The 27,557-nt window shown below is 44.1% G+C and overlaps 1 protein-coding gene across 1 annotated transcript; it reads right to left on the bottom strand.

Moving 5' to 3' along the window:
• Positions 1-1,108: 1,108 nt before the first annotated feature.
• slc6a6b (solute carrier family 6 member 6b) lies at positions 1,109-26,719 on the bottom strand. The gene is made up of 15 exons (XM_061832317.1): positions 26,608-26,719; positions 17,815-18,044; positions 17,553-17,687; positions 14,120-14,208; positions 13,744-13,889; positions 12,796-12,928; positions 12,578-12,712; positions 12,314-12,417; positions 12,108-12,232; positions 11,825-11,937; positions 10,520-10,657; positions 7,876-7,978; positions 6,408-6,508; positions 5,433-5,603; positions 1,109-5,282 (listed from the first exon to the last, which is right to left on the bottom strand). Exons 2-15 carry the CDS (start codon positions 18,041-18,043, stop codon positions 5,124-5,126), a joined length of 1,881 nt encoding a protein of 626 aa, XP_061688301.1. The 5' UTR covers position 18,044; positions 26,608-26,719; the 3' UTR covers positions 1,109-5,123.
• Between the last annotated feature and the right edge of the window lie 838 nt (positions 26,720-27,557).

Here is a 27,557-nt window from a genome sequence, read left to right as displayed (position 1 = left end):
TGTATTTATTTATCTGAATTTGTGTACATTTGCCGACTTGTTGTTCTTGTTTAAGCGTCAATGTTGTTTTTTTTTGTTTCGGATGTTTTGATGAGACTTAAATGGAAAAGTCAGCCCAGTTTCTTCCTAATTCCACATCGGGCTCATTTTGCGTGTGTGATATAATATTTTTCTACGATAAATTTACGCGGGAAGCAAACTAAACGGGTAAGGGGGAAAAAAAACCTGTTGTTGTGTGCAAAATAAAACTTCAAACTTTTTTGTCGGCGTTTGTTTGCTTTTCACAGCAGGAACACTTCACTGACCCGTCGTAAATTGCAGTTGTCTGCCGCTGTCGACAGAAATGCATCAAAAAATTCAAAGACTTTGATTTTTTTCCCTCACTTCTTCTTCCCACATTTTTGCCTTTTCCGCCTCAAAACTTTTTGATCTTTCAGTTTTCCTCTGAGAATTTTGCCCGAATTCTCGTAATTTCAAATGTATTTCGTCCCACCATCTTGCTGGGATTCCTACATTTTTGGTTGCAATACTAATTAATATCCCAATGTTTTGTCAAAATGCAAATCCACAAATGTTCTTCTTTTTTTCTGCTTTACAGCATATTGTGAAATTCTTTCAGCATTTTTGTCCAATTATTCCAAATTTCCCAACTTTTATTTATGCAAATTCACATATTTTCTTCCTCTTTTTTGTCTCAGTGCTTGTGTAAATTTTTTAAAAAATAAAATATTCCTCTATTTTGTCCCAAGACTGAAGATCTTTGGCCTCTTTTGGTCATCTGAATATAATCAATTTATCAATTTCTTCTCTTTTCTGTCCCAGTACGTTTGTCCTAATGGACACATTCTTTTTTTCTTTTTTACCCTCATCCTTTTTTTTTTTTTTTTTTACAATGATTTCACATTTTAGTCAGCCGCTTGTCCCAAAATTTTTGTACAAAAAATGGTCCCTTGTTTTTTTTATTTATTCACATTCTCAAAACATTTTTTGCAAATTATTATTATCCAAATGCTTTTGCATAATATTTTCCCACTTTGCTGTTTTTTTCCCTCACTTTTTGTTCATTTTCATGACATGACAACGAAAAAAAAAATGCAGGACACACCGCTGGGATGTATACTGTATATTTTTAATCAAGTGACAACCAAAAACAACATTTACATTTTTTTTTTAATTAAACCTGATCAACACTTTTTTCCCCCTCCAAGCTTACAGATGACTTGGAAGAAAACACGAAAGAAAAGCTCATGAAACCTTTGAAATGCTCAAAACGGTTTTATCAGGTTGTGGAGACGAGCGTTGCCATGGATACCGTAGGGGGGGGTGATGATGAAGATGATGATGAGTGCAAAATGTGCTTGAGCTGACGAGGCGCAGTGAAGCGAAAGAATGGAAAGAGACCGCTAGGGGGCAGCACCGAGTCCACAGAGCGGGAATCGCGCAGCTCGTCAAACGTGAATTAAAACACTTTGGAAAACCGCGCTAGTAACTGCACGCGATTGAGTGCAAGGATATTGGAACATAAAAATAAAAAAGAAACAAAGAAAAGAGGAATTGGTAAAGATGTGAGCACCAAAAATGCACAAATATTTCAAGTTTTGACGTTTGGTCGTTAGCGTCGCCGGTTAGCGATATTAGCGACAGACAGTGTGGCGTTCGGGATCCCGGTGGGAATGTAAAAATTTCAGCAGTTTTTTGGATGTCGTCTTCTTGTTTGGGGAAAATTGAATCATAAAGTGAGGGCGGAAAAAATAGGATTGGAACTTTTTGTTGGAGGGAAAAAAAAAAACTTTAGTTGAGGAAAAAGATTAAATGACATCGGCTGCTGAATCTCTGCGGAGAAAATAATTAACGGTAATATTTGGAGGAATTATTTGAAAGGAATTACTGAAAGGAAGTACTTATGGAAGGAAAAAAAAGAGGGAAAGTGAAATTATTGCAGGAGAAAACATGACAAGTTTTTTCAAAGAAAATGAATAATTTGTTCTATTTGTGAGGATGATCTTATATGGACTATTTGAGGAAAGAAAAAGAAATCAATTATTTAAACAAAATATTAGCAATTCATTTCGGGAGAAAATGATGATATGAGCTGTTCGTTTGGGGAGTTATGACTAAATTATTCAAGGGGACATCTGATATTTATTTGGGAAAAAAAATAATCAGGAATCATTTAGGGAGGGTAGAAAATGTCATGGTGTGAACGATTAGATGGAAAAAATGTTGAAAAATATAAATTGATTTGATTTGATGAATAAAAGTTCATTTTTTGGGGGGCTAAAGAGTGATGGGCTCACTTTTTGTTGAAGGAAATTCAGAATTGTTCAAGATTGACGTCGTGGAAAATGTCGTTTGTTGATGTTAGCAAATGGGACGCTAGCATGATGGATGATTTTCAAGATAAAAATTAAAAATTAAAAAACAAAAGGCAACTCTATGGACAAAAGTATTGCGATGCTTCCAAGGGATTTTACGTTTGGGGCAAGTCGGGCAGTGCCCCACCGCATCCGGCAGGCGGTGTTGTGCTCAATAGTGTGCAGAAACAGAGCAAACGTTCGATGAAATAATCATCATCATAATAATATAAAAACAGTCCCCTAAAATTATTTTCTACTTTTTTAGCTTGTACTTATACTTGTGTCCAAATTTCCACATTTTTCTACATTCATTTTAAATGTCTTTTCCCCAAGATTTTCTTCACGTTATCGTCTTCATACTTTTGTTCAAATTCCCCCGTTGTCCCTTTCCCTGTCCCAATACTTTTGTCCAAATCAAGCAATGACTTTTCCCCATTTGTCCACAATTTTTAATCACAATTTTTTTTTTTTTTTTTTTTTGCCCAATGACTTTTCCTAAAGCGTCGCCTTCGACTGTTACTACTTTTGTCCAAATCTGCCAAAACGCGCATTTGCTCCTTTTCCCTGCGGTGGGTGGGGAAGGTTGCCACGGCAACAGCCTCGCGCGGAGTCCGCTCGGCGACAAGTGTCCCAATACTTTTGTCCCGGCCGTTTTGCGTAGCAGCGAGGTCGTCGGCCTACGTGAAACTACTCATCCACAGCAAATACGAGTACACGACAGTCCTAAGAGTACATAGACGGAGGGACTCATCAGAAGAAGAAGAAGAAGGATAATACTACAAATGAAAAAGTCCAGTCGGAGGCCGGAGGCGGGTCCGGAACGGCGAGATATCGAGCTTGAGGTCACGAGACGGGTCGGCTAGCGCGGAACACAACGGCGAAGACGCCAACAAACGTTTCAAAGGGCTCAGGTGGTCCAGTCCTCTCGGGCTTCGTCAAGTCCGCTTTCACAACCGCGATGCTGGTTTGGACTTGTCCGAAGTACACATTCAGCACGTTCTTTTTTTTTTTTTTTTTTTGGGGGGGGGGGGGTCGAGGGTTTTTTTTTTTTTTTATTCACAGCTTTGATGTGTCGCGTATTTAAAAAATAAAAATGAAAACATTGGCAAGCGCAGCGAAAAAAAAGATTTGGTTTGGTGCACCAAGGTTACCAAAAACTTCTGAATGGGAACTTTTGTTGCTCTCATACGGAAGTGAATAATGTGCCACCGGGATTTGAATTTGAAAACAGGGTTTGAATATGAAATGTTAAATCATCACATTTTTAATAGTTGTATTTCACCGCAACTTTTCAATGTTAAAAATTCAACCGGCTCCAATTTGCTGTGTGAAGTTCACCGGTCAGAACCGAACAGCCAGCCAATCGCAGTTATGCTTTCTTAGTCACGTGACGTCACATACTAAGAAAGAGTCACTGGATTGGCTGGTTTGGTTCTGACCTGAAGTAACCCTGCCTGGGGGCACAGACGGTGAATTTCGCACAGCGAATTGTAGCAACTATTGAAAATGTGATGACCTGGTGGCACATTATTTACTTCAATATCTCTCATATTTGTTTGGTTTGCATACTGAATTAATTACACGTCGACAAATTGTTTCCATCACTTCATCAATACATTGAAATGTCACAAATTTTTGGTCCACAAAAACATCTTTGGAAGAATTACTAAAAAAAAAAATAAGAAAAAAAAAAAAAAGAAAAGATGAATTCAAGTACAGTTTACTAATATGTGAAATTTCCCTGTTTCCGATTTGGTTGAATTTCCCAGGCGGAATCGGTCCGACGGTGAGATTGCCGAAAAAAAATCGTCACGTTCAACAGAGCCTCGGCCGCTCATCCAGTTTTAGCGTTATTATCGATTTATTACAACCCGCGGTTGAATTCCCGAGGAGGGGTCGGCGAAAGAACGAGCCTTGCTCATGGGCAGACAAAAATCTGCAGCTTTTAACCAACGAGGCAAGATTCGGATGCGGCAGAATTTTCTGCGGGATTTGCATTAAAAAAAATTCAACCCTAGGAATAAATCATTTTGTACCAAAATTGATTCCTAATTCCGATTTTGAGCAAATCCACTGCGAAGACTGAAAAAAAATTTGATTCGACTGATTTTCCTTCCATGTTGGGCACGACAAGAATTTTTCAGACATTTTCATGCATCAGCGGACGTTGGCATAATTCCGATTGATCCAAATTCCGTCAACCGGAATTGCTTGAAAAATTTCCCGCTTTCAACCGAAAGGTTTTCTGTTCGCTTGTTTTGGGGCTCGACATTTTCGGGTTTGTTCCGGTTCTCGGCAACGGCGCTCGGGAGTTCACAAAATCGGACTTTGGACATTGGAGGTGGGGGAGGGGCTTGGGGATGGTGGGGGGTACACTTGAAAAACTTTGTGTGCCGTAAACATTCCTGCCGTACTTGGGCTTTCTTTTTGGGATTCAGTCCAACTTTGACGTTTTGATACCAGGACTCCGTGGTCGCCGTCTTGTCCGGCCCAAGAAGAGAAACTTCCTCCATTCCTAAAAAGATCCGAGAGAACGTTTTGTTTTCTTTTCTTCCTTCAACCCTTTTTTTTTTTTTTCCTCATTCCACCAGAGAGCAAAACGGACGAACGGGACAGACGGAGAAACAGAAGGCGGCTAGTTAGCGTTAGCTTAAGGAAGAGCGTTGGGGGCAGGTGGGTTGGGGCGGGGGTGGGTGGGGGGGGGGGGGTTCGCGATCTCATGGAGAGCTTTCCGCCCCGCTTTCGTTTTTTTCTTTTCTTTTCTTTTTACATCATGGTTTCTACGATGGTGTGGCTGGGGCCCTTCATCAGCAGTCCCTTGTTCCCGTTGGGGTCCACGGAGTAGGCCGGGTCCCCGGGCCGGCGGTGGTCCGCCGGGCGGGAACTGGCGCCGCCGCGGACCGGGGCCGCCACCGCCTTGATCCTCTGCGGAAACACACGAGAAAAACTCATTCGACTGCCCGACGTGGCATTAAAAATGAAAAATGTGTTGCGGGAAAGTCCGTCGGGTTGTTATGTTGCGATTAAAATGATTCGTTATTTTATGGCGTAAACAATACGCGATGTTGGACGCACCTCGATGAGCGGCCCGTCGGAGCGAATGATCTTGATGACCACCACCATGGGGATGCAGATCATGGACGCCAAGGCCAAGGTCCAGCCCACCCCGATGGCCCAGTCGGGGTACTCGTAGACTTTGTTGTACGTCAGCGGCTTGTATTTGACCAGAGAGAAAATAAAGCAGCTCTGCAAACACACACACACAAAATAAATAAACGACGCGTTTGTGGACGAAGCTTGCGTCGCTCACGCCGCACGACGTTGACCTTCAAGAATTTTTGTGTTCTTTTGTAGCGGAAACATGGGTGGGGGTTCTCCAGAAAGGTCCAGTTTTCTACTGAGGCTACTAGTTTTTGCGACCCCTCAAACAAGATGTACGAGAGGCTTATGATGCGGAAATAACGTTTTCTTTTTCAGATGTACCACAAAGAACGCCGCACGGCAGGAGTCGAACGTTTTACTTACGACCGTGTGCGGCAAAAGGTGTTTTTTTTTAAAAAAAAAAAAAAAACCATAAATATATATTTGCCGCTCAGTTCTGAGGTGTCTAACGCCCCGAACTGGACACGACACCGCAAACGGTGCAACGTCGCCATCTACAGGGATCTGTTATTAATTACAATGGCTGACAAGCGTGAATTTCGCCGACGGCGTTTGACAAATGTGCCCCGCGGGCAACCCGGCGCCGTTTGAACGGCACCACGTGGGTAGCGTAAAGTGTGGGTGTCAAATCCGAGGCCCGGGGGCCATATCTGGCCCGCCACATGACTTCATGTGGCCCGCAGAGTCAACTCTTACGTCTCAACGTCCGTGATTCTTGTTGAAATCTGTACAAAAATTTCAAACTGTCGCATCATAAAGGATTTTTTGTGGTACTAAGCATCAACATTAGTTGAAAAAAAAGTTACCCTGGAGTTCTGATGCCAAAACTGCGGCTGGCGAAAAGTAGCGGCGAGCGGCTGTTTTGGGGAGCCAACGTGGGCGCCTTACCACACACAAGCAGGGAGTGATGACAGACCAGCTCCACTTCATCCAAGGGTTCGGTCGGTAGCCGATCATGTCCTCCACAGCATCGTAGAAGTTATCAACGCCTGCACAAACGCCAGATTTTGTAGTTTCACTTTTTAACCTTCCGACAATCGCATTTTCAAATGTTTACATTGATACATAATTTTGAGATTGGAGCACGTTCCGAATACTTTGATTTTCAAAAAGTGTTGTTTTTAAAAATCATTCGTGACTGTTGGCATTTTCAAAATTGGGAATTTTACAATGTCATCCATTTTTTTTAAATGATATTTGGGATTCATTTGATTTTCAAACGTCAGAAGTTTCCAATTTTAAGATTATTATATGTTACTATTTCTCAATACTACTTTTATCAAATGGTCATTTTAGAATGTTTCATTTTTTTGTAAATATCAAATTCAAGCGTGAGTACAACTACACCACCAGTGACCTCTTTAAATGTCAGCGTATTCAAAATCTAATTGAAAAATGTTTCAAATATTACAATTTTCAAATGTCACTATTTTGTTTCTTTTATTTATTTATATTTCAAAATGTAATATTTCCAGATGTTTTCATCTTCAAATGTTGACATTTTCAGATGTTAGCATTTTTTTGTAAATGTCAGCACTTTAAAATGGTCATACTGTATTTTACAAATATTTGCATTTTAAATGACGTAATTTCCGGCCTACAAGCCGCGACATTTTTTACACGCGTTCAACCCTGCGGTTTATGCGGTGATGCGGCTAATTTGTGCACTTTTTCCTAACGGCCGCAAGGGGACACTCAAGCGGAAAAGTTAAGGATGAATGGTGGAACATATGTGTCGAGGAAGGGACTTCTACCGGCCCTGTTAGCGCTGCGCTAGCGTTAGCGCTGTGTTACTAGCGTATCTCAGTGATATTTACCGGTAAGTTTTATTTTAACTGGGCCTGTTAGCGCTAGTGTCAGGGCAGCGCTACGGTTAGCACAGTGCTAGCGTTACCACAGTTCTAGCATTAGCGCTAGTGTTAGAACTAGCGTTACCGCTGCGCTAGCATTATAGTCTTTCTGTATACCGTGTTTCTTTGTCACTATCTCGTGTTTCAATGCAGGTATCAATGTGTGCACAGCTTCGGCGTATGTACGTACCAAATGGTATTTCCTTTACAAGTGCACTCGGTGAGGCTGGTAACCTGGTCCGCTCCGTAGGCCGGGAATTACGGTAGTTTGAATTTGCAAATGTTGGTATTTTCAGAAGCGAGCATTTGAAAAAAAATGTTTCAATATCACGACGATAAGATGTGAGCACTTTTGAAACGTGAGCATTTTCAGGCTTTTGTGCTTTTCGCGCGGTTTGCACGTTTACTATTTTCTGTTTGTTTGTCTAATTTTACGGTTGAGCGCCACTGCGGTTTTCGAGGTTTTCGGGTTGCCGTGAAGGTGCGGCCCCGTTCGCAGTACTCACCATAAACCCAGGCAACAGCTACACATTCAAAGAATGCCACCCACAGAAGGCACACACCGCTCGCTGCATAGTAGTCAAACAGCTGGAACACATACATGCCACCCTAACCACACACAAAAACACAAAAGCGCAACACAACGTTACGTTCGGCTTCGCTTCGGCGCATCCCGACGACGACCCAGGCAAAAAAAAAAAACAAAAAAACAAGTCATTCACGTACGCACCTGCAAAAACATACCTGTCAACTTTTCGGAGCGCCAACCTGTATAAACTACCAAAAAAATCCTTAAAACATACCGAGGCAAATAATATGTCAAAATAACGGAGGGAAAAACACAATTTTTTTATTGTAGATCTCCATAATGAGAATATCTGTCTAATTATCAAAGTCTATTTAGTGGCATTACTGCGTTCAGAATTGTATTCATGTGTAACTTTCTCGCCTCGAAATTACAGCCTCCATCCAAATTTTCAGAATTCGTATGATTTGCGATATACGGCCGCGTACGTAAGAGTCACCACAAAATCTGCGTGCACTACGGCTAAACCGTACGAGTTGACAGGTATGCAAAAATGACAAATAAAGATGTGATAACGTCATTTAAACAGCAGCTTTTTCAAACGTTGGATTTTTTTTAAATGATCGTACTTTCAAATGCGTTTATAAAGAAAATTAATTAATTCAATAAATGCTTGCAATTTCTGCGATTGCTTTTACGTAATGCTTGCATTTAAAAAGGATACACTGAGAAATCATTTCAAAAGTTTCCATTTTCAAGTGTGAGTATTTCAAGCTTTACAATGTTTCATTTTTTATCATATTTTTTTTGCATTTTTTCCAATGTTACCATTTTCCAATATTAGTATTTCCAACCTGGTTGCTTTTCACATATTAGCATTTGTGAACTGTGAATTTGATGATTTTTTGTTTTCCAGATGTTAACGTTTGAAAATGTTAACAGAATTAGCCCAGTGGCATAGATCTGGATTAAAAAAAAGGAAATACAGAAAAAAAAATATATATATATATATATATATATATATATATATATATATATATATATATATATATATAATAAATATTTCTAATATTTCTGCTGCTTCGAAGGTTTTCATGAATTCCATCTACTCGGGATCGATCACATGACAAAAAAAAAAAAAAACATGTGCAAACCGTCAATGGGAGTGTACGTCATTGCGCAGATAATATTCAAGGTGACTTTGGGATTAAGCGTCAAACATCAAGCGGGATTTCGACCGCCGAAGAAGTTCGGCGGCGCGGGCGGGAAGCGGCGAGCCGGGAGGCGGCGCGCGATGCCGTGACCCGATTGGACGTCCCGGTAAGCGGGCCTAGTGGAGCCATCTTGTCCTGCGTCAAACGTGACGGCGGCCACGCGACTACGACGCCCGATTAGCTCGGCGATGGCGAACTAGTGAATTCGCCCAAAAGCTAACCTCTGCATTCACAGAGCGCTCGCAGCTTCCCGCGTTGAGATACGCAGCGACACTAGCAACCTGGTAACTAGTAACACGGTAACATAGTACCTTTGTCACCATTAACATTACTATTGTAACAATGAACATAGTACCATAGTAACATAGAGGCATAGCAACTGGTATTCACACAGCAAATAACTAGTAGCTAGTTCCGTATTTACAAAATCACACAGTATCATAGTAATGTAGTACCACAATAACACAGTAACAGTGGTGTGTAACATAGTATTACGCATATAGTGACAGGAAGTACTAACACGCCACCTTAGTAACTGATCACATAGTACCATGAAAACGTTTAGCATCGTGCCACAGTAAGGTAGTACCACACTAAATGGTATTACAGCGACTAGTAACATAGTACCGTCGTAACCAGTCGCATACAATCATAGTAACACAGTGACATAGTACTGTGGTAACTAGTAACATAGTACCGTGGTAAGATAGTACCAAAGGAACTGGTAACACAGCATTGATGCAAATACTAGTAGCATGATACATCATGATGACTAGTAACATATTAACATAATAACGCAGATATCTGGTAACATGGTCCCATAGTAACTCATAATATCATACTATAGTAACAGTACTATAACGCCAGAATAATGTAGTCATAGAGTACCATGTATAGCATAGTAACTAGTTAAATAAATACATAAAAAGAGTACTATAGTACTAGGTTAAATACAACCATAAAAAGAGGGAGTACTGTAGTACTAGGTTAAATACAACCATAAAAAGAGGGAGTACTATAGTACTAGGGTAAATAAAACCATAAAAAGAGGGAGTACTATAGTACGTATTGTAAATCTTGTACAACGTCGTATCAGTGTTGCAAAGTAACTAGTTCACAATGTAGTCATTGACAGTGAATGACGTGGTACCAGAGCAACTAGGGGGCTGGAGCGGTAGCGCAGGAGTACACCTGCTGCCTTTGACGCCGCAGGTTCAATTCCCAGTCCCGAGGCGGGATTACAAATGAATGCAAGTGACAGGGAAAAGCCGAAAGTCGCTCCTTCGGTACCCACGTGAGGACTCAAAAGACAGCAACAAGCGAGTTTCCTCCAAACGTGGCAAGCTGTTGATCTGATTTCATTGCTACCGATTGAAGCCGTGCTATCGGTTGCAGTTGTGTGCGCGTTACCTTGGTAACCATGGTGAGTCCCAGCAGGTAGCTGATGCAGCATATGATAGCGATGAAGACCTCTCTGCGGTAACCCTTCCGTAGGAAGGACGGATACAGATCCACCAGTGATGTGATCTGCCCTTCCACCTCCACAAACTGCGCACACACAAACTCAGTTCATTGCAACTTGTATTCCCTCCGCCAAGGACGTTGTGGGGCGGGGCAAAAGCCTCATTAGCGACGTGAAGGGACATTCCCGTCCATAGCTCGTGTTCCTTTATCACGATTCGATAAAATAATGGCGCACCACGAAAGCCCACGCGGAGAGGTTTCATATGAGATGTGACTCGATGGAGTTTGTCCAAACTTGATTTGGGACCTGTGATGCTAGCATTTCTTTCAAGCACGAAACCAAATTAATCCAGTGTAGCGTTACAGCATGGAAACAAACCAGAACCCAAATAATGGCGCGTCCGGGAAGCCCTTGAAAAGCGCTTTAATATGAATTATGACTTGATGGGGTTGGCTTTATTTTTGATTTTGCATGTGAAACTAGCATTTTAAAGTAGAAAATCATGTTAATTTGTCATAAAGTCCAAAAATAAAAATGGATTAACCGGTTAATCTGGAAAGCCCCTCAAGAGCTCTTTAATTTGAGATACGACTCACTGGGCTTCTGCGATTGGCTGGCAACCCGTTCAGGGTGTACCCCGCCTCCTGCCCGTTGACAGCTGGGATAGGCTCTGGCACTCGCCGCGACCCTCGTGAGGATAAGCAGCAAAGAAAATGGATGGATGGATGGATGGATGGAGTCACTGGCCTTTGTTGTGTTTTGATTTTGGGGTCGAAGGCTTGCGTTTTCAAATGTTAGCATTTTTAGACATTTTCATCATTGAATGCTAGCATTTTCAAATGTTACCAACTTCAGAAAAAATCATTTGAAAATGTTAGCATTTTTTTTCGTGTTTACGATTTCCTTTTTTTTTTTTTTAATACTGATATTTGGTCCAAGATGAAATGTTTATATTTTCACAAATTTTCAAAATTTGACATTAGGGGATGATTTCATCTGCAAATATTACAATGCTAACATTTTTAGGCTAGCATTTTCAAACATTGTAATTATAAAAAATGTTAGCATTTACAAAGCTTGTCATTTTAAAACTTCAACAAACAAACTTAAAAAAGATTTGATGACAAAATGTTTGCATTTTTGGACGTAAGAAAGATCGACCAAATAATGGCGCGTTCCGTAATAATGACGATTATGATTCCACTCCGTGGACTTTGTTTGCGTTTTGATTTCGGAGGCACGTCGCTAACCTGACTGTCGAGGCCAAGCAGCAGGAGCATGATGAAGAAGAGGATGGCCCAGAGTGTGGGGAAAGGCATCATGGTTACGGCTTTGGGGTAGGCAATGAAGGCCAAGCCGGGACCTGAGAACAGGAAATTGGGGGGTGGGGCACAGGATTGTGGCATCAGCGTCACGTGACCGGCACTGGTGGCTTGGCGCGCCACCTAGTGTCTGAATTCATCCACCTGTTTGCCTGACAGCGTACGCTGCCAGCTCCTGAAAATAGAGGTTCCGGTTTTTGAACCGTCGTACCTGATTCTGCCACATCTGCAATGTCCACCCCTTGCTCCTGCGCCATGAAGCCCAGGACGGAGAAGATTGCGAAGCCAGACACAAAACTGGTACCACTGTTGAGGGCTCCCAGCAGCAAACAGTCCCTATGGCACACATCAATCAATCGATCGATCAATCCCCATATTTCCAAAAACCAGCTCTCCTCTACAGCGCCCCCTACCGACCTGTAGCAGTTGTATTTGTACTTGTTGTAACTGCCCAGGGACGTCATGGCGCCCAAACAGATGGCGTAGGAGAAGAAGATTTGGGTGCCGGCGTCGATCCACACCTGCCGCAAAACGCAACAACAGATTTCGACAGCTGAGCCGCGGTAGCGTCCTCACGAAGTAATCCAGAAACCAAAACCAGAAAATATTTGTACCACAGCACGGTTAGGTAGTTAACAGTCACATTGTAGCGCCGTAGCATGGTAACATGGTACCACGTACCTCTGGGTCTTTGAGGCGCGCGAGGTCGGGGTACAGGTAGAACTTGATGCCCTCGGAGGCACCGGGCAAGGTGACGCCGCGGATCAACAAGACGATGAGCATGACGAACGGGAACGTGGCCGTGATGTAGACCACCTGAGGGCAAGATCACGATGACGGTTTTGCCGTCCTCGTAGCCCCGCCGACCCTCGTCACGCGGTTCCGAGGCCGCGACTGACCTTCCCGGTGGACTTGACGCCCTTCCAGATGCAGAAGAAGCAGATGACCCAGACCAGGAGTAGACACAGAGCCAGATCCCACTTGATGGGGCCCATGTGCTCAATGCCACTGCTTATCCCCAACACTTTGTGTCTGCACCGTCAAGGACAGAAATGATTAGGGGATGACTTAGCACAAACCGCTACGCTGAAAACATAACCACAAATTGAAGCCTCAAATCTAACACAAGCACAAACCCGTACCTTATCCCACAAAATCTAACCTCAGCCAAATCCACAAACCTTCGATCTACCTTGATTCCACAACGCCATCAAGTTCAACCCAAAACCCCGACTCTAACGCCAAATGCGGAAACTTGCTCTCTGACCTAACCTTAAACCCGAAAACAACCCTCAAACCCTAAATCGCATCCAGGACTCAACCCCCAACTCAAAGCCTTTGTTTTTAACCAAACATCCTAACTCAAACCAGAAACTGAACCCGCATATCCAAACCCTAAACCCAACTCTAATCCACAAACCTAAACCCTATCCATACCCTAACCAACAAATATAAATCCTAAATCAAATCCTCAACCCATACCCCTAACCTTAAAGAGGAAATCCAGTGCTTGAATATTCGGATGGTTCTTCTTTAGCTGAGCTTCGGCGGCGGCGGAGGCCTTTAGCCTAGCTTCGGCGACCGGGGCTAACGGCCTCCGCCCGCTTCATTAGCATTAGACGGCGAAGCTAGGCTAAAGGCCTCGGCCGCCACCGAATGCGGGCCACAAGCTCCGGCGGCGGCCGCGAGCGTCCTTCCAGGCGGCGGACGCCGAAGCTAGGCTAAAGGCCTCCCCCGCCACCGAATGCGGGCCACAACCATCACATGACCGATTGGATACATCGTTAATCCAAACCACTGGATTTCCCCTACCAAAGGCCGGATTGCGAATGCGACTGTGTACGTACTCCCAGAACTCTGTGACAGGGGAGGTGAAGTTGGAGAAGTTGGAAGGCAGCCAGAGGCTTTTGTTCTTGCGGTAGGTGTCCTCGATGCAGCGATCCGTGTTCCACGGCTGGTTGCACTTGGCCCACGGCAGCTCGGGCTGGAAACACTGAAGGCGCGAGGCAGAGGCTTTAAAACAAAGTCTCGTTGTGTGGTATCTTGAATTTTGAGAGACATTTTGGCGCTAAACCTGAACTAAATCAGGCTGCAGGAGTTGCCCCGGAGCGGGTTTACGTAATACCGGGAGTTTTGAGAAACCGCCGCACAGCTGTGCACCGCCATCGGGCACACACGGAAGCCGCTCTGTTACTCGCTATGTGGATGTTATTTATACGGTACCTGGAACAGGTAGTACACCCCCCAGGCCAGGATGACGATGTAGTAGATGTTCAGCAGGGACACGATGACGATGGAAGCGTACCCGATTCCTGCAAGCACGAGAAATACAAATTACCTTCGACACAACGGAACGGAAAAACTGCGACCCTGTTTTGGGTTTTGGGACATCACATAGAATTTATGTACAGTAGGACCGATGAATGCAATGACAGACCATTACCGCTATTTAGTGTGGGTCTAAAGTCTCTGCTACATGGTGCCTGGACACCACAAATCTGAAGACCTGAACCAATTCTCCGATGCTATCACCAGTTACCAAAACGTTTGTTGTCATCTGGTTTACACGTAGAGCTAATTACATATTCTGACCCGAAACCGCTGCTTTTAATATTAGAAGATATCACTCGCGACGAGCTGTCCGCATACGGAGTGGAGAAATCTATTCTGGCGAGGGTATTATGAAAAACGAGGACAGGAGTACTTCAGGGAAAACGACCCTTGATGAATTTGGCAGGGCTTCAACGCCGGAACCTCTTCTAAACCCAGAAACCGCATCGCAGCGGTGACCATCTTGAGAGTACATCCAAATGTACTCATTAATTTCTTCTCCTGATCCAATCGTGTAAATGCAGAACCAGAATCCAGTCTTCATTCCTTTAGTCCCCCTTTTTTTTTAACTGCGTTTCAACATGAGATCCGAGACCAAGGTCGGGAAAGCCACTGGACTCGACGGCCCCAGAGTCAGGATTGTTGATTTAACGTCTTGTGAAGTTATGTTAAGTCGCAAGTTCCCACAGAGTTGCATTCTGAGTCCGCCGTTCTTCTCTCTGTGGACTTCGATTGCACCGCTTCTCCAAGACTGATCTGCTCGTCAAGTACCCCCCGACATGACTGTCATTTGGTCTTCGAAGTCCTGTGACAAATCTCGTTGCAGGCCCGAGGTGCTAAACCTTGTCGAGCGAGGTGTAGCAACAAGCTAACTCTGAGTGGCTCCAAACCACAGCAACTAGCTATCGGTTTTAGCCGTAAGACGGAATTTCCTCGACCTTTTGCCCATGAACAACACCGAGACCGAGACTGTGGGGAATTTTACTGATGATCTTCACCTAATCCTGATCAGAAATGTGTCGTTTGCCTGTGATTGCGCTCGCGCCAAGGCCGGCGGTCCGAAAGAATGCCCTTCAAGGTCTTTGGCGCCATCTGTGACCAAGTCTACGTGTGTTTGTGTGTTTGTGTTTTTCTGAACCTCCGCTCACGGTTCGATGGCGATAAAAAAAAAACACACACACACGGTGCCCTCGTGAATGTTAAACAAAAAGTTTTTGTCCATCGCGGGGATCGTTGACTGATCTCATGTTTCCTTTCATTTTTCATTTCTTTACTACTTACTAAATTAAACTCATGGACACGATCTTGAACCCCAACCCAGGGGCTAATTTAACCCTCTTCCCAATAAAAAAAAACAAAACCCTGATCCAGTTCCAGATCCTAAACCCAAATTTAACCCCAGACCACTACCCCCAACCCAGACCTTTACACAAATCTAATCCCGATTCCAAAACCGTATCCACTAATCCAAAGAAACCAACAGTGACCCAAACCCTAACACTTAACCTTAAAAGTAATTCAAAATGAAACCAGAAACCAGACCCAAAACGTAGCACTGAAGAAAAACCACACCTGCTAACACAAACCGTAACCCGAATCCTAATCCCGAAACCAACACCAACAACTAAATCAAATCTTCCCAACGGACGCAAACCAATTAACATCCACCCCAAACCCAGTCGCTAACGCTAGCCTAGCACGGATGCGAGGCACAAAACGAAAACCACGTCTGCCTCTTCCCTCTCTCCGCTCTTTCATTCTCGTTCCCTTTTTTTTTCCCAGCCGCCCCCGTCGCTCTGATGCGTTGCCGCGCTGTTGCCCTGGCAACCCGTGATCCGGGACACTCTGTACATCGCGGCGGACGTCGCCCTGAGTGCGGACTGAAACCAAGCAGATAAAACGAGCCGTGACACCGGGAACCGTGTCAATATTGAAAGGAGCGATTACGGGCGACATGAATATTAACGAGGAAAAACCGAACGGACCCAACTTTGGAATGGGCGGGGGGGGGGGGGCAGTAAGGAAGGAAGACAATTGTGAGGGCGACGGCGAGACAGACTCGGCCCAGCGAGGACCGAATCGGTGTTCTCACATGAAGCCGTTTTTCCGAGTCGGAATCCAGGCCACGGCGTTGCCCGGCAACAGAAGCAGCGGCCGCCTGATCGGAGCGGGGTGGGGTGGGGTGGGGTGAGGGGGGGCGTTCGTCGAGAACCGAAAATGTGGAAGACGCAGTAACGTTAACGAGGTCGGAGGAGGACCGCGTAGGTCAAACGGGAAACTTGGAACAATAACAAAGCGATTGGAACGCCGGAGCGGGAGCGACCCGAGGACTGTTTGAGGTCTTTGACCTTGAGAACGACGAGACGTACTTCCTTTCCATCGATTATTTTGGTTCTTACTACTTCCAAAAGTAGTTTTTATAAATAAATGAATCGATGGGAAATGGGACCCTAGTCCAATGTAAACATTTAGATCACATCCAAACCCTGTTCCAAACCTTAAGACTGATAAAACCAAAACGCGACACCTAATCTAACAATCCTAACCCTAAACCAAATCAAATTCCTAACCCTAACCTTCATTCAGAGCACCTTGACCCTTTTTGCTGACCAGTTTTGGCACGGACCTCTTGCAAGATTTACTTTGTCCAAATGACCTCGATTCTATTGAAGATTTGACTACCGGTTGACTGAGACTTTGTCTTGCCAACGAGACTCTTGACTCCTGGCTTTGTCGACGCCGGAAAGGGTTGACGAGTCTTTGACCGCCCGGGGGTGCGGATTTGCTGCTGACAAGCACATTCGTCGGGAAATCCTATTCGCTTCAATGGCGACCGGGTCATCCAAACGGCGACCTGGTCCGTCGCGTCCGACCGCAGCGTCTCAAAATCTACGACGTCTCTCTTTGGAAAACGGACATAGACCAGTTCGTCGGCACCAACGGACGGCTAGACGACCAACAATACAAGCGCGGACTTACTGGACTCCACACATCAGTTGTCACCAACACCAGGCTGACCTACAAGCCTAACATCGTCCTTGGGGGCTACCCGGCTGCGATTCACGACGACGGAGGGTCTCTTCCTCGGGAAGCACAGCTACAAACACCGCCTCCACGACACAGTTGCCGACTTCTGCCCGGACTGTGGCACCGGGCCACGCGACACGCAGCACCTGTTCAACTGCCAGGCGCCCCCTACTAGGCTCACGGCAGAAGATCTATGGCGGCGACCGCTTTCCTACGGCGAGAACGCTTTCGCACGATTGTCTACGTCGACACTGTCACGCTTTAGACCCCAAAAGCGCCCACCTTCTTTTCTCCGTACCTGTAAAGATGGGGCACAGCTTGCCCCAGCAGGTGATGCCCCCCTCGGAGGTGAACTGGCCGAGCGCCACCTCCAGGAAGAAGACCGGGAGACCTCCGCCGAACAGGAAGATGAAGTAGGGGATGAGGAAAGCACCTGGAAGGCAAGAAAGGACGGGGCGGAACTGAAGACCAGCGTCCCAAGACTTGCGCGCACTGGCGACGAGCATTCCACATGCTTTTGGGGCGACATAGAACGCCGCCGACCCTTGTCGCGGCCTCACCTCCGCCGTTCTTGTAGCAGAGGTACGGGAAGCGCCAGACGTTCCCTAAACCCACGAATCCTCCGGCCACCGACAGAACAAAGTCCAGCTTGCTGGCCCACTTCTCCCGCTGCGGGTGCTTGCCCTCGGCCTCGTCTTCGGGCCGGGTGCCGGGACTCTTGCCGGGGGACGGCTTCAGCGTGTCCTTGTGGAAGTCCTTCAGGCACTGGAGCTTCTCCTTCTGGGCCATCCTGTCAACGGCGACGTGCAAAAAAAAAGAACAACAACGATCGGAATGCGGCCAGAAAGGAACCGGCGCCGATCATCCGGACTGCTTTTGATGGAACATTGCCATTGTTAGGGGACTCCGCTGCTAATTCTTTGACTCTTGATAATCAGATCTTTCACGTTCACGAAAAACGCCGCAATATTCCACGAAAAACAAAGTATCATAATTAGAATATTAAAGTTGCGTGTGTATGTATTTATATTTTGGTCGCGGGAGTCAACATGACAAAATTGTAGTTGCAACTTTCTTTTGAGAACAAAGTCGACGCCGAGGGCGTCGCGTCGTAAAATCTTTCGCCGGCCGCTCGATCAATCGACGGCGTCGTGGTAAATATAGAACGGTCAAAGTTTCGCACTACAAAGACGGCGACTTCGACTATTTTTACGCTCACGCGCCTCAAAAATAGATTTGAAAAATAAAAAAACCTTCTTAATTGCCGGCGTCAAAGCGTTTTGGCCTTTTGCTACGCGAGTTTGACGCCTTCGCGACATCTCACGTCTGCTCGATTTTTACCGGGAACTGACGCTACGTGAACAAGGGGATATTCTATGTACGCTGGATATAATAAGTCGACACACCCCAGGTCAAATCCCACCTTTATGTCATCTAGAAAGATCGAGACCAACATTCTCCATCATTACTTACTGTACCTCAGATGAAAAATTAAACTTGCAAAAGTGTGCACACCCTCTTTTAAGTGTTAGAGAGAACCAATCACATTGAAACTCGTGTCAGCACAAACTTCTATCATCTCAAGTGAGTAGCGTCGATGAAGTTCAGATGTTCTAGTGGGCTTTTCCTGACATTTTTGTAGATAGTGAGCTTCCACAGGATCAGATACTTACTTTGTAACTGTTGACACCAAGTGCTACCGCAAAAAAAAATACTTGAACCACTGCGATAACCAATATTACGAAAAAGTTGTTTAGCAGGCTGAGTGTAGTGCAGTTTTACTCCTAAAAAGTTGCAAATATCATTGTAAGCCACTGTCACATTGTGGTGACTTTGAATATTAAATTCATGCCACTGTGGGGCGGCGTCAAACCACAACTTGTTGACACACGTGGTGTATGACGTCTGCGTGATGCGTACGGGAGGGCGGGAGTTGAGGCGTTGAACGTATTTAGTGTGCGTCAGGTTCCCAAAGTCAAGTTAATGATGCACGAGCTTGACCTGCTTCTTGATGGTTAATTTCTAACCCAACCGTGTGGATGCATTCAAACAATCAACGCTCCCCTATTACGATGCTGCTGCTGCTGCTGCTGCTGCTGCTGCTGCTGCTGCTGCTGCTAGGAATGACGTTCGGATGATGCTCACCAGGAAGAAATCCAGCACTATGAAAATTTCTTGAAATCCAGCGGCACGGAATCATCTTTGGCAATTTTGTCAATAGAAATGAAAAATATAATATATTACAAGTTGTTGGGTTTTTTCCTCAAGAAAAAAAAAGACAATTTATCAAGACTGAAAAATCATTGTAATAAATTGCGTTGTGTTTTCAAGAAAAACATTTTCAAAATTAAATTGTATTTTCCCAAGGAAAAAAAAGTTAGATAAATCACAGTTAGTGTTTTTTTAAATAAATTGTAATATGACAAGATACAACTTTGAGTTAGTCTCAAAATGACGTGAAAATTGTAATTTTTTTAAAAAAAAAAGAGAACCTCATCATACTTCAAGATCTTTTTTTAAAAAAAAGTCATAAAATTCTAAGACTAACTTTTTTTAAAATAAAAACTTGCAATGAAGAGATTTAAATATTTTATTAAAGGAAAAAAATCACAACATTCCAGATTAAAGTTGCATTATCGAAAAAGAAATTGTAATTTTAAGACATTTATATTTTACATGTAGTTTATTCTTATAAAATATTTCAAAATTGTGATATGAAAGTTGTAATGGTTTTAAGGAAAAAACACAAGAGACTAAAGTTACATTTTTTAAATAAAAACTTGCAATGAGGAGATTAAAATGATGTTTTTTGAAAGGAAAAAAATCACAAATTTACAGATTGACAAAATTACAGATTAAAATTGCATTTTCAAAAAAGAAATTGTAATTTTAAGAGATTTATATTTTACTTTACTTTATTCTTATAAAATGTTTCAAAATTGTGATATAAAATTCGTCATTTTTAAAGAAAGAACCTCATATTTCAAGGTTTTTTATTAAAAAAATTGCATAAAATTATGAGACTAAAGTTACATTTAAAATAAAAACTTGCAATGAGGAGATTCAAATAATATTTTTTGAAAGGAAAAAAAATAGAATTACAGATTGTAGTTGCATTTTCAAAAAAGAAATTGTAAATTTAAGAGATTTATATTTTACATGTAGTTTATTCTTATAAAATGTTTCAAAGTTGTGATTTGAAATTTGTAATTTTTAAAGAAAGAACCTCATCGTATTTCACGACGTTTTTTTAAAAAAAGTCATAAAATTATGAGACTAAAGTTAAAATTTTTTACATAAAAACTTGTAATGAGGGGATTAAAATAATATTTTTTCAAAGAAAAAAAATCACAAAATTACAGTTTAAAGTTGCATTTTCGAAAAATAATTTGTATTTTTAAGAGATTTGAATTTTACTTGAAGTTTATTCTTATAAAACGTTTCAAAATTGTGATATGAAATTTGTAATAGTTTTAAGAAAAAAAGACAATGTATAAGATTAACAAGTAAAAACTTAAATATTTGAGGATCAAATTAATATCTGTAAGAAAAAAAAAACACTTCTAACATTGCAACACTTAAAAGGGATTTTTGGAAAGAAGAAAGGTTTAAGACATATTTTGGGAGAAATAGTCCAAACTATTACGACAATATATTTTTTTTTTAATCGTAAAACGACCAAATTAAACTTGTATTATATTCTTCAAAAGAAAAACAAAATTGTCGCACTTGGTCTTGAGGAACTCGTCACATTTCATTGTGGGCTTATACTACGACCCGAGCGCATATTCCATGTCGTGAGTTTATTATTCATTTATTAATGTTGCACTAAACGAATTCCACCGAGCCGTAAGAACCGCAGGAGGATGTGTGTGTGTGTGTGTGTGTGTGTGTGTGTGTGTGTGTGTGACGAAGCTGTTACATAAGACCCTCCACTATTTTAAGCACGTTTAGTTCCACTGGACCGAACGGCTCCACAATCGTCATCATCATCATCATCGTCTTCCTCCTCTTCCCTGTGGTCCTTTTTATTATTACTATTTTTTTTTAATTGCAGGAGATTTTGATCTCGAACGAGCCCTAACGAGCGCCGGCGATTCGCAAGCAACGCCGTCATTTGTTCTCATTGGTGCCGGTTGGAAGGTTCCATTTTCAGCGGGTCTCGTTCAGCTTGTCTGTGACGTTCGGGTTTGTCAACCGCCGTCGTGAGCGACAGGCGCCTCCAGGGGGCGCCATTTGCATCGCTTTGGCATCGATGTCGGCACCGTTGAGTCCAAGATTCCGTCTTGGCTCGTCACGTCCGTTACGAGGGAGAGAAATACTAACATGTCAGGAGTCGAACAAGTTTTGGCGCCTCACATTCCAATACCATTTTAAGTCCTGTTTTTAAAAAAAAACAAAGTCACTCGATTTACGTTTTCACAAAAAGCTCATTGTCTCCACTTTTGGGTCAGAAACTGGTGTTTTGGGGCAAAACCAGCCACTGAAAGGAGGGAAAAGTCTTTTCTTCTCGTTCAGTACATATATTGCCACAGAAAACACGATAAAAGGTGAGTCGAAATGCTCGAAAACAATAATGCAATATCCAGAATTCTATTTTGAAAATGTCCGGCAGTCAAAGAGTTAAAAAAAAAAAAGAGTAAAAGGCAGAGAAGGTGCCCTACTAAGCGCCAGCAGTAGTAAAATAAGTCAAATAGTCTTTGTTCCCACAGAAAAGACAGCCGAGAGATTTGCTGCATGCGCCATTAGTGGACCGCTAGCCCGTCTATGGCGTTTTTGCTACATTTTAGCTAGCAGACTTTGGTCAGGAGAAACCGCCTGTTTTGATTGCACATTTTGCTTTCGAAAACCATAAACCTGGTCAAGGATAACTTCTTCTTTTTTTTCTTTAAATTTAATTTTCACGTCATTGAGTAAACATTTGACGGGAAATAAAAAAGTGTCACTGAAGGCTTCAAGAAGAGGAAAGAAAGAATATTTTTGAAATTAATTTTTAAATGGATGTATTCCAATTTTAATGATTTTTCAATGTAATTTTTTTTAAATTCTCAAGTTCCCTACTGGTACTTTTTTTATTTTTTGTCATTACTAATTTACAGTATTTTTTTTCAAATAATTAAAAAAAATTATATTGCACAGGCATTTTTTAAATTATAGTACAACATGAAACTTGAATATTTCGGGGGGAAAAAATATGAAGTAACATCCTAGTTCATGTTTTTTAACTGGTCCGCTACAAGATTGAAGTCATATTCTTCGAGAATAAAGTTCTCATATTACAAGAGGACCAAAGAAATTTTGTGACATTTTCATATTTTTCTGAATGAAAACAAACACGAGCCGATTTGCGTTTGAGCTTCTGGGAACTGGAGTGGGCGAACCCCAAAATTGACCTTTGGCGATCGGACTAAAATCTCAGTTGAGCGATCCGAATTCTTCTCCAAACGGTTTTTGCCCCAAATGGTCGCTGTCCTCAGACTTCAGCTGAATCCGAACATCTGGCAAATGTTGCGATTGGCGAGGAACATTCGCGTGCGCGTGGCGACCCTCGCGCCGGCAAGCATGCTACCTCCGAGTGTTGCTAGGTCAGGTATCGCTGCTGACGCACACATTTTTCACTTTAGGGCACCGCGCGGTTACGCAAGCAAGCCGATGTTTCATAACGGAAGTCGACAGATTTCTGCACATGGGAAGAAGGATGAGAGGGTGAGAGAATCAAGTAAATGCTTTGTTTCGTATCATGTCTTAAAATCGGCAAAAATGTTGATGGTCGTGACGGCGTGCTTGGCGCTCCGATGTCCCGCCACGCCGACATATTTCGACATATTTCCCACAACAGACGTACGCGCTCGACACCCGAAGTGAGCTGAGGCGTCTCCGAAAACGCCGTCGTGGCATCTGCAGGTAAAAGCCGTGGCAAATCCTTTCCATTGAAAACTGAATTCGCGAGGGCGAGACTGCAGGGTGGACAAAAATGAACGTTATTGCAACGCCGGGGGGGGGGGGGCGAAGCTAGCGCCGCCGCCGCTAAGGAGGACGGTGAACCCCGGCCGATTCTTGAGACTCTTTCAGATTTAAGGGGTTAAATCTGCAGCGGGCTGAAGATCGGCAGAGGAGTGAGGGAAGTTAAAGCCGCAGGAACTGGCATCGCTGGGGCAGAAGACGCCGACGCTAGCCTTGTAGCTAACGTTCGTAGCCTCAAAAACAGAAATGAAGACATTGGGGATAAGCTTGAGGACCCAGGAGCAAGATCTCAAAGAGCAAATCTCAGGCGGGTCATGCGGGTCCAGCTCACAGAAGTTTCCGAGGTCTGAATCTCGAGGACTCAGGGCAGAACCTCCCAGAACGCTAGCGTCGAATGCTAGGAGGACGTCGATCCCCGGCCGGTTCTCGAGGATCTTTCAGATTTAATAGGTTAAATCTGCAGCGGATTTGACGGCGGGTTGACGATCGACGTTGGAGTGAGGAAAGTTAAAGCCGCAGGAACTGGCATCGCTGGGGCAGAAGACGTTGACGCTAGCCTTGTAGCTAACGCTGGTAGCCTCAAAAACAGAAATGAAGACATGGAAGAAAAGATTGAGGACCCAGGAGAAAGGCCTCAAAGAGCACAGCTCAGGCGGGTCCACCTCACAGAAGTTTCCGAGGTCCCGCATCTCGAGGACTCAGGGCGGAACCTCCCTGAACGCGAGGCTAACAATCAAGAGGAGCGATTGCACACCCGAGAACGTTAAGGGTTGAGTTCTTCAACAAACGAGGCAAAGGTCCAGAATGAGCGTCCGAACGAAAAGAATATCCAGTACAAGAACAGAGCGCTGCGGTTTCGTCCAGATCCAGAGGCCGCGACAATTCTGGGATTTTTGACTCGGCAAGGCTCGGTCATGTGCGAGTAAGCGACGGACGCACGGGACCAAGGTGGACGACTTCAGGAAAAAAAACATCCCGAAATGGTTACTTTAGTACGTTAAGCTAAGCAGCGCTGATGCCAACACAACAAGCGGGACCATCTCACGAGTCCCAAGACCCCTCTGGGTCTGCTTTGTTTGGTTTTTGTCATGAGCGGGACTGGATCACTATACCAGGAGGGGCGTGGCTTGGTCACTGCACCATTATAGTCCAGTCCCATTTTTGTTATGCTCTTTAGTTATCTATCGGACATTGATTCTTGTTTTTTGGATCCTGCCTCCTTGGGCTGTGTTGTCGCGCACAACTTGAGTTTAGAATAAAACCCACTGAACATCATGCCTTTGACCGGGAGTCCTGCATTTGGGTCCGGCCCCCGCAGTTTTTTTTGCGGGAAGACGGTTTTGTTGATCTGCCACCATTTCGTTTACCGGGAATGCATCGCACTGTTTTGACTTTCAAATAGTCGCCAACGAGTTCTTGACGTCCCAAAGCAGTAACAACACATGTGATGAGAGTTTTGTCTTGAAAAATGGGGCGCGCACCGGCACAACGGATGCTACGAAACGTTTTCGGTTTCACTTTAGTGGAACACGCGTCGTCGCTTCTTTTGAAAAGAAAATGTCCAGCTGTCGCATATCAAAACTGCTCTTATACGCATCGTTTTATGATTACGTATCCTTGCAACAGACACACATGGAAACTTGCTGAAACTGGTTTATCCGCAAGATGTAGGTCAAAACATATTCAATATTTTATGAATCCCCTCCTAAATTGTACAACAACTGCGAACATGAGGGGAGGACGTGACTATCATCGCGCTTGCCGTGGAACTGCGCAGTCAAGTTGAGCGCTATTGTCCTCCCACGCAGACGTTGGGGACGCTCCTCCGCCGGGCCGGGGTCGGATCGTCGTGGGGGGGGGGGGGGGGGCGCCTGTTGCTGGCTGATACAAGAGATCTTCCTTCTGACTGCCGCTTTGACTTGTTAAACGTCTCGAAAAAAGTGATGGGAAAGGAAAAGAAAGAGAGGAAAAGAGGAGGCGATGAGGAACTGAAGGGAAATCAAGACTGATTGAAGGGGGGGGGGTGGAATTAGAGAAACTGAATTTAAAAAAAAAAAAAAAAAAACAGATAAAGACAATAACAATGGCGGTTCGGTACCCACCTATCCCACCCACCCCCGCTACTAGATTTGCTTCTGGTCAGGCCAAGAAATGAAAAACACGCACCACCTTAGTCGTTTTACGACTGATATTGTTGAGATGGTTGTAAAATGTTTTTTAAAATGCACCCCACCCCCGTTGTTGTTTAAGGAATTGTTGGGTCAGCACACCCCCCTCCTCCTTTTGCGACTGAAGTTCCAGGGGGTGCGGCCCCAGGCTGCAAAACCCACCACCACCACCAACCACCCACCCCCCACGCCGCCGCCGCCGCCGCTAAAACTGGTCTACAACCGCCACTGGATAGCGATGGACGAAAGGAAAAAGAAAAGGCAGGAGAGAGACTGGAGAAATGAATCAGAGAAAAATGATGAGAGACGAATTTTTTTTAAAAAAAGAACGGCATAATATTGAAGGGAAAGAGACAAAATAACATTAAATGATAATAAAAATGAGAACTGCGGAGAGGCTGAAAGAAAGGGAACGATGAGAGAGGGGGAGAGAGAGAGAGGGAGGGAGGGAGAGACGGGGGAGGGGGAAGGGAGAGAGACCGGCGTGCGCGCGCGTGCGTGGAGCATCTTTTTTTTCTTGTGCTCATTCTGGCCGTTTTTGTGCGTGCGCGCACGCGTGCCCGCATATAAGCTCCGTTTAACAACACGGCAAACAATAATCATCATAAACATTTGAAAACTGTTCGCTGAAAAAATATATACAAATTCATACATATATAGGTTAATAACGATGAGGGGGGAAAAAAAAAAATCACGCTTTTTTTTTTTTTAACCTGGCGGCAAAAAGACGCCAACGGGGGGTAAAAAGTGAAGACAAAGAAGCTAGCGTGGCTACAAAATATAAATATTCATCACGGGTAAAGAATACATTTGCATAGAAAGGACACCTCGCGGTTCAATAAAGGCACAGCGCGTGTTGCATTCAATGTCACCCTCCGCCCCCCGAAAAAGACAAGAATGCAAAATGAACGCACAACTGGCGCGTGATGCGTTCAATGTCACCCGCCGCCAAAAAAAAAAAAAAAAAAGAAAAAGAAAAACCATCGAGCGGGACCGTGTTGCGTTCACCGTCACGCCACCGAAAAACGAGGGACACAATTTAACACAATGAGCAGAAAAACCGGCGCGTGGTGCGTTCAATGTCGCGCCTCGGAAACGGCACGAAATTAAAAAATAAAACGAGCGAACAAGCGGCGCATGTTGCCTTCACTGTTCCCCCCAGAAAAAAGGACAAATACTCCAATATAATTGCGGGGAAGAGAGGATGAAATATATGCTTACCTGCTGCGCCCGTGTGCTTTACTAATGCCTTTTTTGGGGGGGTGGAGGTGGGGGGCGTCTTCTTTTCTCTATTTTTTGTGAAATTAATAAAAGCCAAAGAAAAAGTCCCTCTTTGTCCTCCGGTGTCGAGACTGAGACGTGAGCGTCTCCCAAAAAACGGGCCCTCCTTATAAGCTCCTCTCCGTGAACTTTGTCTCCTCCGATTTGGGGGGGGGGTGTCGGAGCGATACCATCGCGAGTGGAAAATCACCGGGCCCCCCCCCCCACCTTCCCCTCGCCTCCCTCCATCCTCCTCCTCTTCCTCGCGGAGCAACAGGAGAGCGGCGACGCGTTCACGGCTTGACGGAATCCCGGCCACGCGCGCCAGGCCGCCGCGCGCGGAGACGGTGGGCTTATCTCGGGAATGCGTGATTTCCGAGGCGCGCGCGAACGCGCCATCCGGGGAGCCGAGATGCTGCGGCTGCATCACCGCGCAGGTGCGCGGACGGGAAGGAGCGGCGAAAAGTGACGATTGCGCGCAAGAAGGTGGGGGGGGGGGGGTCGATTTTGGATGCAATGTGACCGCAAAATCTGCTCGCGAAAGGGCCAAAAATGTCCTCGTTCACCCGAAAAAAAACCGGGTAGGCCAAATTTGCCTTCAAACCACCACCGGCCTTCACAAATGTGAGATATTTGCACAGGAAAGTTGACTTTTCCATGCAACATTTGGACGTTAAAAGAAAAGAAATAACATTTGCTCACGAAAATGTTTTATTTGAGCCCGTGAATATTCTCAGGCAGCTTATTTAGGTCTCAGGGTTGTATTCATCCCAATTGGGCCGTTCCGTTTGAGTGTAAGAATTTGACAATTGACCACAAAAAAAATATATATATATTAAATGTTACATTTTGTCCTCAAACACCCAGTTTCACAAAAGTGATTTGCTGTGGAATGTTGTAGTTTCCCATTG

The sequence above is a fragment of the Syngnathoides biaculeatus genome, chromosome 10 (assembly GCF_019802595.1).
Source record: "Syngnathoides biaculeatus isolate LvHL_M chromosome 10, ASM1980259v1, whole genome shotgun sequence".
Lineage (NCBI taxonomy): Eukaryota > Metazoa > Chordata > Actinopteri > Syngnathiformes > Syngnathidae > Syngnathoides > Syngnathoides biaculeatus.
This window is presented reverse-complemented; position numbering and strand designations above follow the sequence as displayed.